Source organism: Taudactylus pleione, unplaced genomic scaffold, assembly GCF_031769625.1.
Source record: "Taudactylus pleione unplaced genomic scaffold, aTauple2 ptg000218l, whole genome shotgun sequence".
NCBI classification, from domain to species: domain Eukaryota; kingdom Metazoa; phylum Chordata; class Amphibia; order Anura; family Myobatrachidae; genus Taudactylus; species Taudactylus pleione.
Genome location: NW_028284620.1, coordinates 6,253,503 through 6,270,655, shown reverse-complemented (window position 1 = coordinate 6,270,655; position 17,153 = coordinate 6,253,503). Strand labels below are relative to the sequence as shown.

Below are 17,153 nucleotides of genomic sequence, written 5' to 3'. Positions count from 1 at the left end.
AAAGTTGGTTGACACATATACAAATATACACTAATACACATATAGAGATGTGCTGTGGATTGCAAAACTTGTCCTTTGGGAATAACTTTTCCCCAGTGACTCTAAAGCCATCTAGGGCCCTCATTCAGAGCCGTACGCTCTGAGCAGAGCGCACGCTCTGAATGAGGGCCGGGCTCCATTTTCATGGAGCGTCCTCCTGGACGCTCGTATAGCTGTGGGTCACCACCCACAGGCTATACGAGCGTGCATTGTGATGGTCGCGATGGTCGAGACCATCGCGACCATCGAATTTGCGAGCCGGAGCCTGCGGTTGAGGTTTTCAACCGCAAGCTCCGGAGTGATTTTGGCTCTATCAGAGCCAAAATCACTCCCACTGACATCACTAGTGATGTCAGTGGGCCGGCTTCTGACGGGAGGCGTTCCCGTGGGAACGCCCCCGTCAGGGAGGCACGCCCCCGGCACGCCCACCAAAGGGGGCGTGCTGTCAATCAACATTGACAGCACGCCCCCTTTGATCGGACACAACGAGCGAAGGACTTTCCTTCGCTCGTCGCGTCTGGCGCATGCGCACGACGGAGCTCCCTCCGTCGTGCGCATGCTCAGTCCATAACATCGACCCACTTGCGAGCGGACAGCCGCTCGCGAGTGGGTCTGAATCAGGCCCTAGGTCCTGAATCTGCAAAGACAATTCCCCTGCCATAATTTGTGGGTTACTATGTGGTGCTCCTTTGTTAAAATGCAAAGCGCCGCTATCTCCAAACATTAAGTTTCTCTTTGAATGGCATATCGGATTCGAGTGATTGTTCCAGATATAGACATTATTTTTTCCATCAAAGACAGTGTTATTGGAAGAATGTGCTTAATCCAGTCCAAAAGAAGAACTTTTTTCTGCAATCAGAAATCAGACAGATGTAACTAAAAGATTCATAAAGTTGATATCATCCGAGTATTATATACTGCACACATAATCTGTAATTAATACACAGATTTTATTGAACAGCTTTCTTCTATTAAGTAAGTGAAAGAGCCCCCTAAGGCAGGGAGACCATCAATGAGCCCCCAGGTAAATGTAATGGTCTGTCTAAGCTTGGTCATCTTATAAAATAGAACTGGTTTCCTATGTACTACAAACATAATGTAGAGCCAATATAAATGAGTCCTTCTGTACATGTCTTTCATCTGCGGAGATGGGCAGAGCTCTGGCACTGCGGAGAACACTCACTGATTTACAGAGCTGACAACAGACACACTGTAGATGGAGGCCTCAAATCCCATCATCACCTCTTTCCAATTTGTCAGACTATCCATCCAGCAAATGGGACAGATGCTGATTTCCACACTGACATTCAGGGGCACTTTACCATTATCAGACACATATTTATAATTCATTAGAGCAAACGTTCAGCACAAAAATGAAAATGTAGCAGCTGAATTATTTAGCAGTCCTCTCTTCAATGTTTGAAGAAATTATAACAGGATTACAAAGTCGTATTTATTAAATTCAATTAAAAGCAATAAGCCCTCTGAAAAAAATCCAGGAAAGCAGCTTCAGGCTAACTTTTGTGCATATTAAGTTATGAAAGCCAGTTTCTATATTTCAACTATTTCTATTCTATTCCCCCTATTTCTGTGGTTCCCAAACTTTCTTGATGCACAACACCCTAAAGCAGCATTTCCCAAACTGTGTGCCACAGCATACTGGGGTACCACAGAACACTTACAGGGGTGCCATGGCAGGGAGGTCCCGTCCGGTCTGTATGGGCTTGGTTATTGGTGCCTGCCTGTGTGGGCGGAGCAGGAGCCGCGAGTACCGACGAAGAGTGGGGGCGGGCTCTGACAGGGAAGGATTGCCGTGCCTTAATTCTGAACTATGATGACCCTGATCTCTGTTTCTATAGGGACTCAGCGCTTCCTCTGCAGATGCTGCAGTCCCTATGCTGAGCTTCTCAGCTTCCTATAGTAACTCACTGTAAAGCTGTCTCCCTTTCCTCCACAGGCTAAAGTATGTGTGTCATCATGTCCTGTCCCCCCAAGGGCCCAGTACATTCAACACCATGTCCCCCCCCCAGGCCCCAGTGTGTGTGTGTGTGTCACTATTCCTCTACCCTAGGACCCTGTGTGTGCCACCATGTTTCCCCCAAGCCTCTGTGTGTGTGTCATCATGTCCCCCCCAGGCCCCAGTGTCTGTGTGTCACTATGTCCCATCACCCCCAAGGACCCAGTGTGTGCATCACAATGGCCCCCCAAACCTCAGTGTGTGTGTGCGTCACCATGTCCCCCTCAAGCCTCAGTGTGTGTCATCATGTCCACATCCCCTAAGCCCGTGCCCCATCTCGCCCAAGGACCCAGTGTGTGTGTCACCATGGCCCCCCAAACCTCAGTGTGTGTGTGCGTCACCATGTCCACATCCCCTAAGACCCAGTGTGTGCTTCACCATGTCCCCCTCAAGCATCAGTGTGTGCGTTACCAGGTCCACATCCCCTAAGCCCGTGTCCCATCACCCCCAAGGACCCAGTGTGTACATCACAATGGCCCCCCAAACCTCAGTGTGTGTGTGCGTCACCATGTCCACATCCCCTAAGACCCAGTGTGTGCGTCACCATGTCCCCCTCAAGCATCAGTGTGTGCGTCACCAGGTCCACATCCCCTAAGCCCGTGTCCCATCACCCCCAAGGACCCAGCGTGTGCATCACAATGGCCCCCCAAACCTCAGTGTGTGTGTGCGTCACCATGTCCCCCTCAAGCCTCAGTGTGTGTGTCATCATGTCCACATCCCCTAAGCCCGTGCCCCATCTCGCCCAAGGACCCAGTGTGTGTGTCACCATGGCCCCCAAACCTCAGTGTGTGTGTGCGTCACCATGTCCACATCCCCAAGACCCAGTGTGTGCATCACCATGTCCCCCTCAAGCATCAATGTGTGCGTCACCAGGTCCACATCCCCTAAGCCCGTGTCCCATCACCCCCAAGGGCCCAGTGTGTGCATCACAATGGCCCCCCAAACCTCAGTGTGTGTGTGCGTCACCATGTCCACATCCCCTAAGACCCAGTGTGTGCGTCACCATGTCCCCCTCAAGCATCAGTGTGTGCGTCACCAGGTCCACATCCCCTAAGCCCGTGTCCCATCACCCCCAAGGACCCAGTGTGTGCATCACAATGGCCCCCCAATCCTCAGTGTGTGTGCGTTGCCATGTCCCCCCTCAAGCCTCAGTGTGTGTGTCATCATGTCCACATCCCCTAAGCCCGTGTCCCATCTCGCCCAAGGACCCAGTGTGTGTGTCACCATGGCCCCCCAAACCTCAGTGTGTGTGTGCATCACCATGTCCACATCCCCTAAGACCCAGTGTGTGCGTCACCATGTCCCCCTCAAGCATCAGTGTGTGCGTCACCAGGTCCACATCCCCTAAGCCCCAGTGTGTATGTTTATATGTTCGTCCATCCCCCCCAGTATATCAACATTCCCATCCAGCTCCCAATATATGTATCCTTTGCATATGTCTCCAATTACTCCTCTTATTATATCTGTCCCTACACATACTTCTACCATTTACCCCCCACCATCAACCTCTTCCCTGTGCCCTTCACAAACCACTGTTCTTCCCCACCCCTTTTCTTCTTCAACTTCTGTCCTCTATACCACTTACCTTCCTCCTCCTGTTCTGCTGGAGGTGATTGGGTCATGCTGGTAGCCGAACAGAAGTGACACAGAGAACCTGAGGAGGGCAGGTAAGTACAATCTTCTTGTGTTTTAACTTCCATACCTGAGTAATAGCTCTAAAAGTTTTGATTCAGATTTAGGGGTCTATTTACCAAGCAGTGATAAGAGACAGAGTGAAAAGTGATATGTCTGTGATAAGGTGCCAGCCAATCAGCTCCCAACTGTCATTTTTCAAACACAGCCTGTGAGATGGCAATTGGGAGCTGATTGGCTGGCACCTTATCACTTACTTATCACTTTTCACTGTCTCTTATCACTGCTTAGTACATAGACCCCTTAGGGTCCTATGTATCAAGCATTTTTTTTCCATAAAATGACGTAGAAACAGCAGTTTCTGCATCATTTTATGAATAGTTGCTATAAGCTAACAGCCTGATGCAGGGGAGTTCACAGATATCTCCTGCAGAAGGCTAATTAGCACTGCAGACTGCACTACCCATTAGTAATTATAAATGGGGACTATGGTCTGAACACTGTGTTCTATACACCAAAAAGCAAAGCTTTTCAGAGTTTGGCCCCACTGGCATCTAGGGGTGCCGCAAAACAATTCTGAGTCACTAAACGTGCCAAGTTTGGGAACCACTGCCCTAATGTATAATTTTTTTCACAATACCCCTAGGCCAAAAGTTTCTTCAGCAAAAACTATTAAAATATGTTTACGTGTCACCCTTAGGCTCCGGTGTGTGGCAATGGACAGGGCTGACATTCTGTTTGTTCACATATTTTATGATTGGCAGTCACCAGCATTGGTTCTGATCATCACATTACCCATAAATGATTTGGTCCTGGATCATGAACCCGTGGCACCCATGCCAGTGCCCCACAGCACACCAGGTGCCACAGCACCCAGTTTGGGAACTACTTACCTATATCATATCTATTTATTATAAATCCATCTATATCATAGCTATCTATATATATTTCTATTTCATGTCTATCTCATGTTTATCTATATGTCTATCATGCCATGGACACTTTATGGTGCTTTAGATATAAAAGGTAATAATACTATCCGTCAGTCTGTCTGTCAATCTAAATATCAAATATATATCTCATGTCGGTCTCCCATTAGATATGAGACATCTCGTTTTGTTTACAGGTTGACTTGACCCTGCTACATTTAGGGACACAAACACAACATCTTTTTGTGGGGAGAAAGGTCTTTGAGGTCCCTCACTAAGCAGGAAAAGTCCCTAAAAGTGTGCTCTCTCCAACCTTTGATTCGCAAAAAAATAGCTTGTCCTGCAAAATGAAATCTCCCAGACGGATAAAATACTGGGCACAAGCGTGTTTTACCCACATGCAACAAGAAACATAGGGATTCACCCATCTCCTTACATGAAAAGCACCATGTTGGCACACACTACTATACACCCCTTGCACAGAAGGAGCATGCATGTAAAAGCATTATGTATGTCTATATTTCACATTTGAATGAGCATATAAGCTTTTATGATATTCTGTAACAATATCTTCTTTGCTTTAATGAGATATATTATTGATCTGATACAAATTTGCCCCATGGCTCCTTTTTAGTTAAATTAAAGCTGGTAGAAAACGCAGTACATCCATTTCTCATGTAAAAGCATGTGCATGACATCATAAATATTGTTTATTCTGCAGGCCCACAATTTTGTGCACTCATAAGGGGGTGCAGCATACATAAGGGGTACGAGTATTGTTCCTCTAAAGCCATTCCCTGCCAAGGTGTTGTCCCATGTAATCCTGTCTCTGCCCAACCCGCCAACCAGAGCAGAACTGCTTCTTTTATCATTTCTCATTAACTCTGATCATGATGAGGATTATTATAAGGGACATTTCAGAGAGATTAAACAATGGTAATCTCAAGGCAGCTTATACTGCTCAATGTAAATGTCTAATAACTCATATGAGTCACTCATATGAAAGGAGCACAGAGCTGTGTTCTTTCATTTGTGTACTGATATAATGTATTTGATTGCTTACCTGTCTTGAAAGTGTTTTCCACTTTTTAGAACCTGAAAATATCAATATAACAAAAAGTTTAGTATAGCTTTGTTTTCACATTTAATATTTGTTTACGCTATTTGATTATGTACAGAAATATCTATGGGATTAGGTAACAGTGTTTTGAATATCGCACTGTAAACAGTTCTACTTCTTATTTACTAAGGACGTGTACCACTGTATAACACAAAATAACACATTACTACTATTGAGTAAATTTGACTTGTTTGCAAAAATAAATACTTTTATGGACATAAGTCATTCTACAGATACAACCTTACTTCTCTGTATATTTTACATTTATAAACATATGTGGATGATACAGTATTTCTTAACCTGACGGAGGGTAAATTAATATAGTCCTTACCCTAACAAATAGGGAAGCCATTGCCACTGGGTCTGGTGAAAAACCAGTGGCACAGCTAGGCACAATCTTGCATCCCTCAGGTACAAAATCATTGACCATGTCTCCCCATTAAGAAGAGGAGGTAATCAGTCCCGTAAACTGCTACAATGTGAAACACAGTGGATTATAAAATTAGACACCATGTCCCCTCGGGGCCTCAATGAATCATTAGGACTTCAGTGTTTTATTTGAGTCTGTCTAAGGGCCGTATTTAATTTGAGGCGAAAAGTCAGTTTTCGCGTGTTTTTGGCGGAAACTTTTCGCTGATGACGTCATTTTCGCCTGTTTTGGTTTTACCCCGTATTCAATTTGAAAGACTTTCCGCTTAGGAGGAAAAAGTTTCATCTATGAATAGCAGGCGGAAAAAAGTGCAGAATTGGGGTTTTGGGGTGCAACGTTGCGGGAACCCCCGTGCAGCCTTTAGACAGTCCCCCAAAGGTAAACTGCGTCAAAAACATTGTAAAAAACACTTTTGAACACCCCAAAAAATCACTTTCATCTTGGGGGCGAAAAAAAAATGTTGGGGGACAAAGTTAAAAAGTAGCGAACTTGACTCTGGGGGAGTCCCCAAGTATGCCCCAAGTATATTTTTGATTGCAGGTGCTTGCGGAAGGTGCATTTTTCACGATTTTTTCAACTTCACTTTAACAACTTTTAAATATGCTGACCCCCACTTTCAAGTACCCCAAATTTTCTGGGTTAAGTTATTTTAATCAAAAAAACCTCCAAAATACTATTCTGCACTAGTTATTAAAAAACGCTATTTAGCGACTATTGAGCCCGTTTAAAAACATCAAATACCTTCAGCAAGCCAAATCGGGGTGTCAGGCTGATTTCCCAAAATTTTACAGTACTTCCCGCCTGTTCAAGTTTCGCTGGGTCCCGTTTTCATGTACTTCCATATTGAATACGGGGTAAAGCAGGGACGGCCGCAACACTTTTCCGACAGCAAAACAGGTGGAAAGTCCGGGCCACAAAAAAGTATCGCGGCTCGGCTCAACTGGAATACGGCTCTCAATCTGCCTGACATTTATTAGTTCTGATTGAGGTGGTTTAATCATGGGAGATATGTAGTATCCAATGCCTTCAGTTATACTGTAAGTAGTGCATATATTTTACTCCTTTTGATATGTATATAGCCTTTACAACATGTTATTGGTTGTGGAGTGATATATCCTATTGACATATGGATTTCTGTGGATGCCATTTTGGCAGTTATCTAACATAACTTTCTTTGTTGGTTGAGGTGAATAGGTTCTTTAATGGCACAAGTAATTTTAAAATATTAAATTATCGTGTTTGATTTTGTCATGTAAAAAAAATTGTCTATATTGTTGGTGCTAATGTTAGTATTTGTATTATTGTGAATTTCGCTGTTTTTTATGTCTCATGTGATGTATTATGTACTATATTGTAACTTTAATCATTTTTGTAAGTGTATAGGCGGGTTGCTATGGTTTCTTGAGCTCTGACGTCACTTCCCCTGCGTCTGCCTGTGGGCACCGGAAGTGTGCAGTGGTGTCTTATGAGCTGGAGTGATAGTGGCTATATATGGTGAGTAAGTGTTTTGTGTTGTTATTACTTGGTTTGAAAAAAGTACGATTAAATGCACTGAAACGTTGCATATCAGAAGCGGACTATTGTTCTTATTTATGCACCCGGGTGTGGACTGTACATAATGGATTACCCCTGGCGAGGATCATCTGTGGAGGGCACCCAGCTAATCATCATTTTGTATTCATGAGTGCCGGATCATGGATTGCAAAGCGCCCATCTAAAGGTGCTAATTATAATCTCCCACCCAATTACCACAGACTATCCCAACGCTGTTCCCACTCCTGAAGAAGTCCCCAGAATCCACACCAGGACGAAACGCATTGAGCAGGACCCCCTGTTGGTCACCTCCTTCTGCCAGACAGATAAGCTGTTCCCTTGTTTATTTTATGTACGGGTCTTTACTGTAAAACGTATTAAATTATGTGTATGTTGTAAAACGTATTACACGATTGGAGGCTTTTGTTCCTTGTGTTTCTCTATGTGGACATGAACCACCTATGGAATTGAATGTAATCCAATATGAGCAAGGAATTTAATCTTTACTGAGCTGTAAAGACATACAGTTGGTACGAGGCTTTGCTATTATTGGTGCTGAAAGTCTATCCTATAGCACGAGTGGAGTGCTTTCTCACTAATATTTATTCACTTTCATCAGGGTGTTTAGCACTATTAACATTCATATACCAGCTACACTATGCTTTTTTTTTTTTTGTTTATTTCTTTTGAGATACACATCGTGAAGTTCGTTATGTGAGGAAACTTCAGGAGTCAACCTAAAGACTTTGTGGACTATGGGCCTGATTCAGAGCCGGACGCAATTAGTGCTCGCTCGTCCAGAAAATAGGGGTGGCTATTCAAATCAACCGTTCGCTTTTTGCGGTCTGTTCACGCCTCTAGGTCTGAACGAGCGAACAAAACTTGCGGTCGTTTTTTTTTAAAATACGCCCCCTGGCCGCTCGCATCCTACTTCATGTCCGCTATTTATTAGATTAATCGAGTACATCGACCAGGGTATGAACTGCTCGCTATTCTTGGGGTTGGTTTTTGCTACCACAATTTTGCGAGCAGTTCTGGCTATAAAATAACCCAGTGACGTGGTCAATGACGCTGCTGTTTTAATTATGCACACCCATAAAATGCCCGTTTTGACCTTTAAGCACGCCTGCGTTCGGATCTCCACTCCCCATTTTCAAGCACCTTCCCCTGTTACCACCCACATACGCCTCCTCCTGTCACTGAAATTATCAGCCATTCGCTATTTTGCGAGCACATGAATTTCAACCACACTGACTGGTTCGCGCATGCATATAACGATCCGTACGCATGCGCAGTTGGGCAAACATCGCTCAGAGCGAACGAGCGGCCGCTTACGAGCGGCTCTGAATCAGGCCCTATTATCCTTGAACTCCCTCTCTGAACACTGTTACTTGATTGGTACACTGAAGGCGCCTGTCTTCTACATTTCTATTCAATATTTTACTGATGGTTTACTGAACAGATCATCCCTGGGAAGTAATTGGCTGCCACCTCTAATAGGGAGTGTTCATTTCACTTGTATTATTTTTTATTCACTTAATTGTTTTATATATGCCTGTTTGAGCTTTGTGCGCCGCCTATATTATTGACATTATATATATATATATATATATTTTTTTTTTTTTTGCCATGTTGGTGGCTGATAATGCTCCTGTCTTATACACTTTCCAGCTACAATTATTTTTCCCACTAAAAGCCGGAACACACTAGACGCTGTGCCCGATATGTCGTCAGACCCGGCCGGATCGGCCGACATATCATTTAGTGTGTATCCGGCAGAACAATGACATGTCAATGGTTTCCCACATATCTTAGATTGTAAGCTCTTTGGGATAGGACCACCTTATGCTTTTCTTTTAAGTCATTGTATATTATTTATTTGTATCCCAATCCCCTCATTGTATAGTGTTACCCTTTATTTATAAATTGCCAACATGCTGTGTAAGAATAATGTGGAGAGTGAACTGCAGTATTTTGCTGCTCCATCAATATCAATTTCCTGTTCTCCTGTTCTTTACATTTATGTTAAGGTTACTCCATAACCCCAGCCTTAAGTCACCTCAAGCTTTCTTCCATGCCTAAATCATAAACACATATGTACATTACCATACCTTGAGCTCTCACAATCTAATTTGTACCAGTACCAGGGTAAGCATACAGAAGATTTTAGTTGGATGGGGCTGTGGGGGGTTTGGACTTTTGCACAGTGCACATCTTTAGATTTTTCCCACAATCCTAGGCCCACTTCTAATACAGTAACTTCGCAGGTTGCAGTGCGCCAGGCGTACAATCCACACGCATCTGTGTAAAAGCAAGACATATTGTGGTACGAATCAAGTGCAATGTCTATAGCAGGCCCAGTGTGTTACTAAAAATAGACAGTACAGCTTGCAATTATCTATAGGGAACAAAAGCTGACTGATACTTGGGCTGTGTCATTTGTATGATGTCTGCAGTTATTATTATACAGACTCATTTTACAGTATGCTGAATGTTCTGTTCTACAGTACATCCTGTATATTGCATTTGGGTATGGTAATGGTTCATGTAAAATGGAGTTTGAGGTTGTTTCATTGGGTTCCAGTCAATAGGTCTACATTAAAAAGGTTGACAATGTCTAGATAGACACCACATGGTAGACAGTCAATACGTAGACAGGGACAAAAGGTCGACATACAAAAGGTCGGCATGGATGCAGATATACAGGTACGAAAGGTTGACAGGGTCCAGGGCCGGATTATAGGCAGGGCGACAGGGGCAGTTGTCCAGGGGCCCACACACATAAGGGGCCCCCCACACACTGTCCCCGGCCCCCAGCCACATCCCCCAGATGAATCTTTTTTTTTTTTCTTTTAACAGAGCCGCTTGCAGCGGGCTCCATTTCAGCCCCTCCCCTGCTGCATTTGGCTCCACCCCTTTTCAATGACCCGCAAATCGCGCTGATCCAACTTCTGCTGCTGCCTCTGAAACCAGGAGAAGTAAGCAGTAATGTATATATGTGTGTGTATGCATCCGGAAAGTATTCACAGCGCTTCACTTTTTCCACATTTTTTAATGTTACAGCCTTATTCCAAAATGGAATAAATAAATTTTTGTCTTCAAAATTCTACACACAATACCCCATAATGACGTGTAAAATTTTTTTGGGAGATTTTTGCAAATTTAATAAAAAAAAATAAAAAACCTAAGAAATCACATGTACATAAGTACTCACATCCTTTGCTCAATACTTTGTTGATGCACCTTTGGCAGCAATTACAGCCTCAAGTCTTTTTGAATATGATGCCACAAGCTTGGCACACCTATCTTTGGGCAATTTCGTCCATTCCTCTTTGCAGCATCTCTCAAGCTCCATCAGGTTGGATTGGAAGCGTCGGTGCACAGCCATTTTCAGATCTCTCCAGAAATGTTCAATCGGATTCAAGTCTGGGCTCTGGCTGGGCCACTCAAGGACATTCACAGAGTTGTCCTGAAGCCACTCTTTTGATATCTTGGCTGTGTGCTTAGGGTTGTTGTCCTGCTGAAAGATGAACCGTCGCCCCAGTCTGAGGTCAAGAGCACTCTGGAGCAGGTTTTCATCCAGGATGTCTCTGTACATTGCTGCATTCATCTTTCCCTCTATCCTGACTAGTCTCCCAGTTCCTGCCGCTGAAAAACATCCCCACAGCATGATGCTGCCACCACCATGCTTCACTGTAGGGATGTATTGGCCTGGTGATGAGCGGTGCCTGGTTTCCTCCAAACATAATGCCTGGCATTGACACCAAAGAGTTCAATCTTTGTCTCATCAGACCAGAGAATTTTGTTTCTCATGGTCAGAGTCCTTCAGGTGCATTTTGGCAAACTCCAGGTGGGCTGCCATGTGCCTTTTTACTAAGGAGTGGCTTCCGTCTGGCCACTCTACCATACACGCCTGATTGGTGGATTGATGCAGAGATGGTTGTCCTTCTGGAAGGTTCTCCTCTCTCCACGGAGGAATGGTGTAGCTCTGATAGAGTGACCATCGGGTTCTTGGTCACCTCCCTGACTAGGACCCTTCTCCCACTATCGCTCAGTTTTGACGGCCGGCCAGCTCTAGGAAGAGTCCTGGTGGTTTCGAACTTCTTCCATTTACGGATGATGGAGGCCACTGTGCTCATTGGGACCTTCAAAGCAGCAGATATTTTTCTGTACCCATCCCCAGATTTGTGCCTTGAGACAATCCTGTTTCTGAGGTCTACAGACAATTCCTTGTACTTCGTGCTTGGTTTGTGCTGTGACATGCACTGTCAAGTGTGGGACATTATATAGACAGATGTATGCCTTTCAAAATCATGTCCAAACAACTGAATTTACCACAGTTAGATTCCAATTAAGCTGTAGGAACATCTCAAGGATGATCAGTGGAAACAGGATGCAAACTGAGCTAAATTTCTAGCTTCATGGCAAAGGCTGTGAATACTTGTGTACATGTGATTTCTTATTGTTTTTTATTATATTTGCAAAAATCTCAAAAAAACTTTTTACACGTTGTCATTATGGGGTATTGTGTATAGAATTTTGAGGACAGAAATGAATTTATTCCATTTTGGAATAAGGCTGTTACATAACAAAATGTGGAAAAAGTGAAGCGCTGTGAATACTTTTCGGATGCACTATATATATATATATATATATATATATATATTGTGACAGGTACATGATATCTGTGGAATATAAGGTAGATGTGGAATATCCAGATCTCCCAGGTTTGGCAGAGCAGAGGCCTTAAAAATGTGTAATCTCCAGTTCAGGTGTTGCCTCAATCAGAATCTAGAAGGCAGCTGATTACAGACACCTGTAATCTGCAGTTCTGGTTTAAGAACTGCAGAGATATATATATATATATACAGTCAGGTGCATAAATATTGGGACATTGACAGAATTTTCATATTTTGGCCTCTATTCACCACCACAATGGCCTTGAAATGAAACAAACAAGATGTGCTTTAACTGCAGACTTTCAGATTTAATTTGAGGGTAATTACATCCAAATCAGGTGAACGGTGTAGGAATTACAACGGTTTCTATATGTGCCTCCCACTTTTTAAGGGGCCAAAAGTAATGGGACAAACTAAACAATCCTAATTCTAACTTTCACTTTTTAATACTTTGTTGCAAATCCTTTGCAGGCAATTACAGCCTGAAGTCTGGAACGCATAGACATCACCAGATGCTGGGTTTCATCCCTGGTGATGCTCTGCCAGGCCTCTACTGCAAATGTCTTCAGTTCCTGCTTGTTCTTGGGGAATTTTCCCTTCAGTTTTGTCTTTATCAAGTGAAATGCATGCTCAATCGGATTCAGGTCAGGGGATTGACTTGGCCATTGGATAACATTCCACTTTTTAGCCTTAAAAAAACTCTTTGGTTGCTTTTGCAGTATGCTTCGGGTCATTGTCCATCTGCACTGTGAAGCGCCGTCCAATGAGTTCTGAAGCATTTGACTGAATATGAGCATATAATATTGCCCGAAACACTTCAGAATTCATTCTGCTGCTTTTGTCAGCAGTCACATCATCAATAAATACAAGGAAACCAGTTCCATTGGCAGCCATACATGCCCACGCCGTGACACTACCACGACCATGCTTCACCGATGAGGTGGTATGTTTTGGATCATGAGCAGTTCCTTTCCTTCTCCATACTCTTCTCTTCCCATCACTCTGGTACAAGTTGATCTTTGTCTCATCTGTCCATAGGATGTTGTTCCAGAACTGTAATGGCTTTTTTAGATGTTGTTTGGCAAACTCTAATCTGGTCTTCCTGTTTTTGTGGCTCACCAATGGTTTACATCTTGTGGTGAACCCTCTATATTCACTCTTGTGAAGTCTTCTCTTGATTGTTGACTTTGATACATATACACCTACCTCCTGGAGAGTGTTCTTGATTTGGCCAACTGTTGTGAAGGGGTTTTTCTTCACCAGGGAAATAATTCTTCTGTCATCCACCACAGTTGTATTCCGTGGTCTTCCGGGTCTTTTGGTGTTGCTGAGCTCTCCGATGCGTTCTTTCTTTGTAAGAATGTTCCAAACAGTTGATTTGGCCATACCTAATGTTTTTGCTATCTCTCTGATGGATTTGTTTTGATTTTTAAGCCTAATGATGGCTTGCTTCACTGATGGTGACAGCTCTTTGGATCTCATATTGAGAGTCGACAGCAACTGATTCCAAATACAAGTGTCACACCTAGAATCAACTCCAGACCTCTTACCTGCTTAATTGATAATGAAATAACGAGGGAATAGCCCACACCTGTCCATGAAATAGCTTTTGAGTTGATAGTCCCATTACTTTTGGCCCCTTAAAAAGTGGGAGGCACATATAGAAACCGTTGTAATTCCTACACCGTTCACCTGATTTGGATGTAATTACCCTCAAATTAAATCTGAAAGTCTGCAGTTAAAGCACATCTTGTTTGTTTCATTTCAAAGCCATTGTGGTGGTGAATAGAGGCCAAAATATGAAAATTCTGTCAATGTCCCAATATTTATGCACCTGACTGTATATACACACACACCTTTTATGGATAGGGGAACCCACACCTTTGTTGCTCTGGGGCCCCCACAGACCTTAAACCCTGACAGGGTCGAAAGATCAACTATTGAATGGTCAACACAAAAATGGTCGACACGTGGGGTTCGTATTGTGTTTTTAGGGTTAGCACTTACTGCAGTATTAGGCTCTAGGTTGGATGGTTAGGGTTAGGCACTAGGAGGGACGGTTAGGGACTTACCCAGACAGTTAGGGTTAGGGTAAAGATTAGGGTTAGGAAAAACAAACAAACACATGTTGACCATTTTTGTGTCGACCTTTTGTACCTGTCTATTTTCATCCATGTCAACCTTTTGTCCCTGTTTGCCTATTGACTGTCTACCAAGTGGGGTCTATCCACACATTGTCTATATTTTTTCATCTAGATCTATTATACCAAACCTGTTTCATCACCTTTACCTCCGTTGTACCTTTTATCATACTTCTAACAATTCCCCTAACTACCAGGATTATTATGTGCATTGTGATGTTTATGTTTAGCCTTATACCTACAGCCAAGCACTTTTATACTGAAGTGAGGAAGTAAATGAGACTTACTCCTGGGCTCATCTGTAGTGACCGATTCTAGGAAGCCTCTTGGGGTCATGTACAACTGTCCATCATATTCCAAAGATGCAAATGCACGAAAGCGCTGTTCCCGGGAACTAGCGAACATGTCCAAGTCCTCCAATTCCGGCCGATCTGCTGAGCCCTGCAGGAAGAGAAGATAAAATTATTTACAAACTGCTTGTGAAGCCCTAGACGTCAGCAGTCGCTAAATGCTGTTATTAAAATGTCTAAATGTTACTGAATATATGTAGCATAGCTCTGTATCGAGTTAGACTGACTTGTGTGCATAAGTGCTTCATTTTACAATGTTCTAATAATATAGTGGTACAAATGTATTCTTATTAAACTGCACATTGTGCTTAATTGACCTAATATTGACTGTATGGATGAATTAATACTTATAGATAACAATCTAATAAGGTGTAATGGAATAAGACAACTAAACATTTCACAATGGAAAATCTCTAACAAATAGGGGCATGAGAAGAGTCAGTAAATAAGTGTGTGTGTAACATATATAACGTGTGTGTATTTATTTATGCAGAGGTTGGAAGTTCCGTCGCTAAATATAGGGATGGGACAAAGGATGAATGAAAAAGCTTTGTTATCTTGGGTTGGTATTCAGTCTTACCTACTGTGCAGCCGGAAAGTATTCACAGCGCTTCACTTTTTCCACATTTTGTTATGTTACATCCTTATTCCAAAATGGAATAAATTCATTTTTGTCCTCAAAATTCTACACAAAATACCCCATAATGACGTTTAAAAAGTTTTTTTGAGATTTTTGCAAATTTAATTAAAAAAACAAACTAAGAAATCACATGTACATAAATTTTTACGGCCTTTGCCATGAAGCTCAAAATTGAGCTCAGGTGCATCCTGTTTCCACTGATCATCCTTGAGATGTTCCTACAGCTTAATTGGAGTCTAACTGTGGTAAATTCAGTTGTTTCGACATGATTTTGAAAGGCATACACCTGTCTATATAAGGTCCCACACTTGACAGTGCATGTTAGAGCACAAACCAAGCATGAAGTCCAAGGAATTGTCTGTAGACCTCCTAGACAGTATTGTCTCAAGGCACAAATCTGGGGATGGGTACAGAAAAATATTTGCTGCTTTGAAGGTCCCAATGAGCACAGTGGCCTCCATCATCCATAAATGGAAGAAGGTCGAACCACCAGGACTCTTCCTAGAGTTGGCCGGCCGTCTAAACTGAGCGATCGTGGGAGAAGGGTCCTGGTCAGGGAGGTGACCAAGAACCCAATGGTCACTCTGTCAAAGCTACAGCATTCCTCTGTGGAGAGATTAGAACCTTACAGAAGGACAACCATCTCTGCAGCAATCCACCAATCAGGCCTGTATGGTAGAGTGGCCAGACGGAAGCCACTCCTTAGTAAAAAGGCACATGGCAGCCCACCTGGAGTTTGCCAAAATGCACCTGAAGGATTCTCAGACCATGAGAAACAAAATTCTCTGGTCTGATGAGACAAAGATTGAACTCTTTGGCGTGAATGCCAAAGAGTTGGAGGAAACCAGGCACCACTTATAACCAGGCCAATACCATCCCTACAGTGAAGCATGGTGGTGGCAGCATCATGCTGTGGGGATGTTTTTCAGCGGCAGGAACTGGGAGACTAGTCAGGATAGAGGGAAAGATGAATGCAGCAATGTACAGAGACATTCTGGATGAAAACCTGCTCCAGAGCGCTCTTGACCTCAGACTGGGGCGACGGTTCATCTTTCAGCAGGACAACGACCGTAAGCACACAGCCAAGATATCAAAGGAGTGGCTTCAGGTCAACTCTGTGAATGTCCTTGAGTGGCCCAGCCAGAGTCCAGACTTGAATCCAATTGAACATCTCTGGAGAGATCTGAAAATGGCTGTGCACCGACTCTCCCCATCCAACCTGATGGAGCTTGAGAGGTGCTGCAAAGAGGAATGGGCGAAACTGCCCAAAGACAGGTGTGCCAAGCTTGTGGCATCATATTCAAAAAGACTTGAGGCTGTAATTGCTGCCAAAGGTGCATCAACAAAGTATTGAGCAAAGGCTGTGAATACTTATGTACATGTGATTTCTTAGTTTGTATTATTGTAATTAAATTTGCAAAAATCTAAAAAAAAAAACTTTTTACACATTGTCATTATGGGGTATTGTGTGCAGAATTTTGAGGACAAAAATTAATTTATTCCATTTCGGAATAAGGCTGTAACATAACATAATGTGGGAAAAGTGAAGCGCTGTCAATACTTTCCGGATGCACTGTGTGTGTGTGTTTGTCTCACCCTAAGTCCCCCCCGGGGGTGCCTAACCCTAACCTTCCCTCCCCCTA

At 43.3% G+C, this 17,153-nt stretch overlaps 1 protein-coding gene across 3 annotated transcripts in view; it reads right to left on the bottom strand.

Annotated features, from left to right (window-relative positions):
- The window catches only part of MICU3 (mitochondrial calcium uptake 3), a 177,725-nt gene that overhangs the window by 115,048 nt on the left and 45,524 nt on the right, over window positions 1–17,153 (bottom strand). For all 3 annotated transcript variants that reach the window (XM_088478741.1, XM_088478742.1, XM_088478743.1), the window contains exons 2-3: window positions 14,808–14,961; window positions 5,681–5,712 (exon numbers count right to left, since the gene is read on the bottom strand). In XM_088478741.1, coding sequence (XP_088334867.1) covers window positions 5,681–5,712; window positions 14,808–14,961 — 186 coding nt within the window. The remainder of the gene's footprint in view (window positions 1–5,680; window positions 5,713–14,807; window positions 14,962–17,153) is intronic.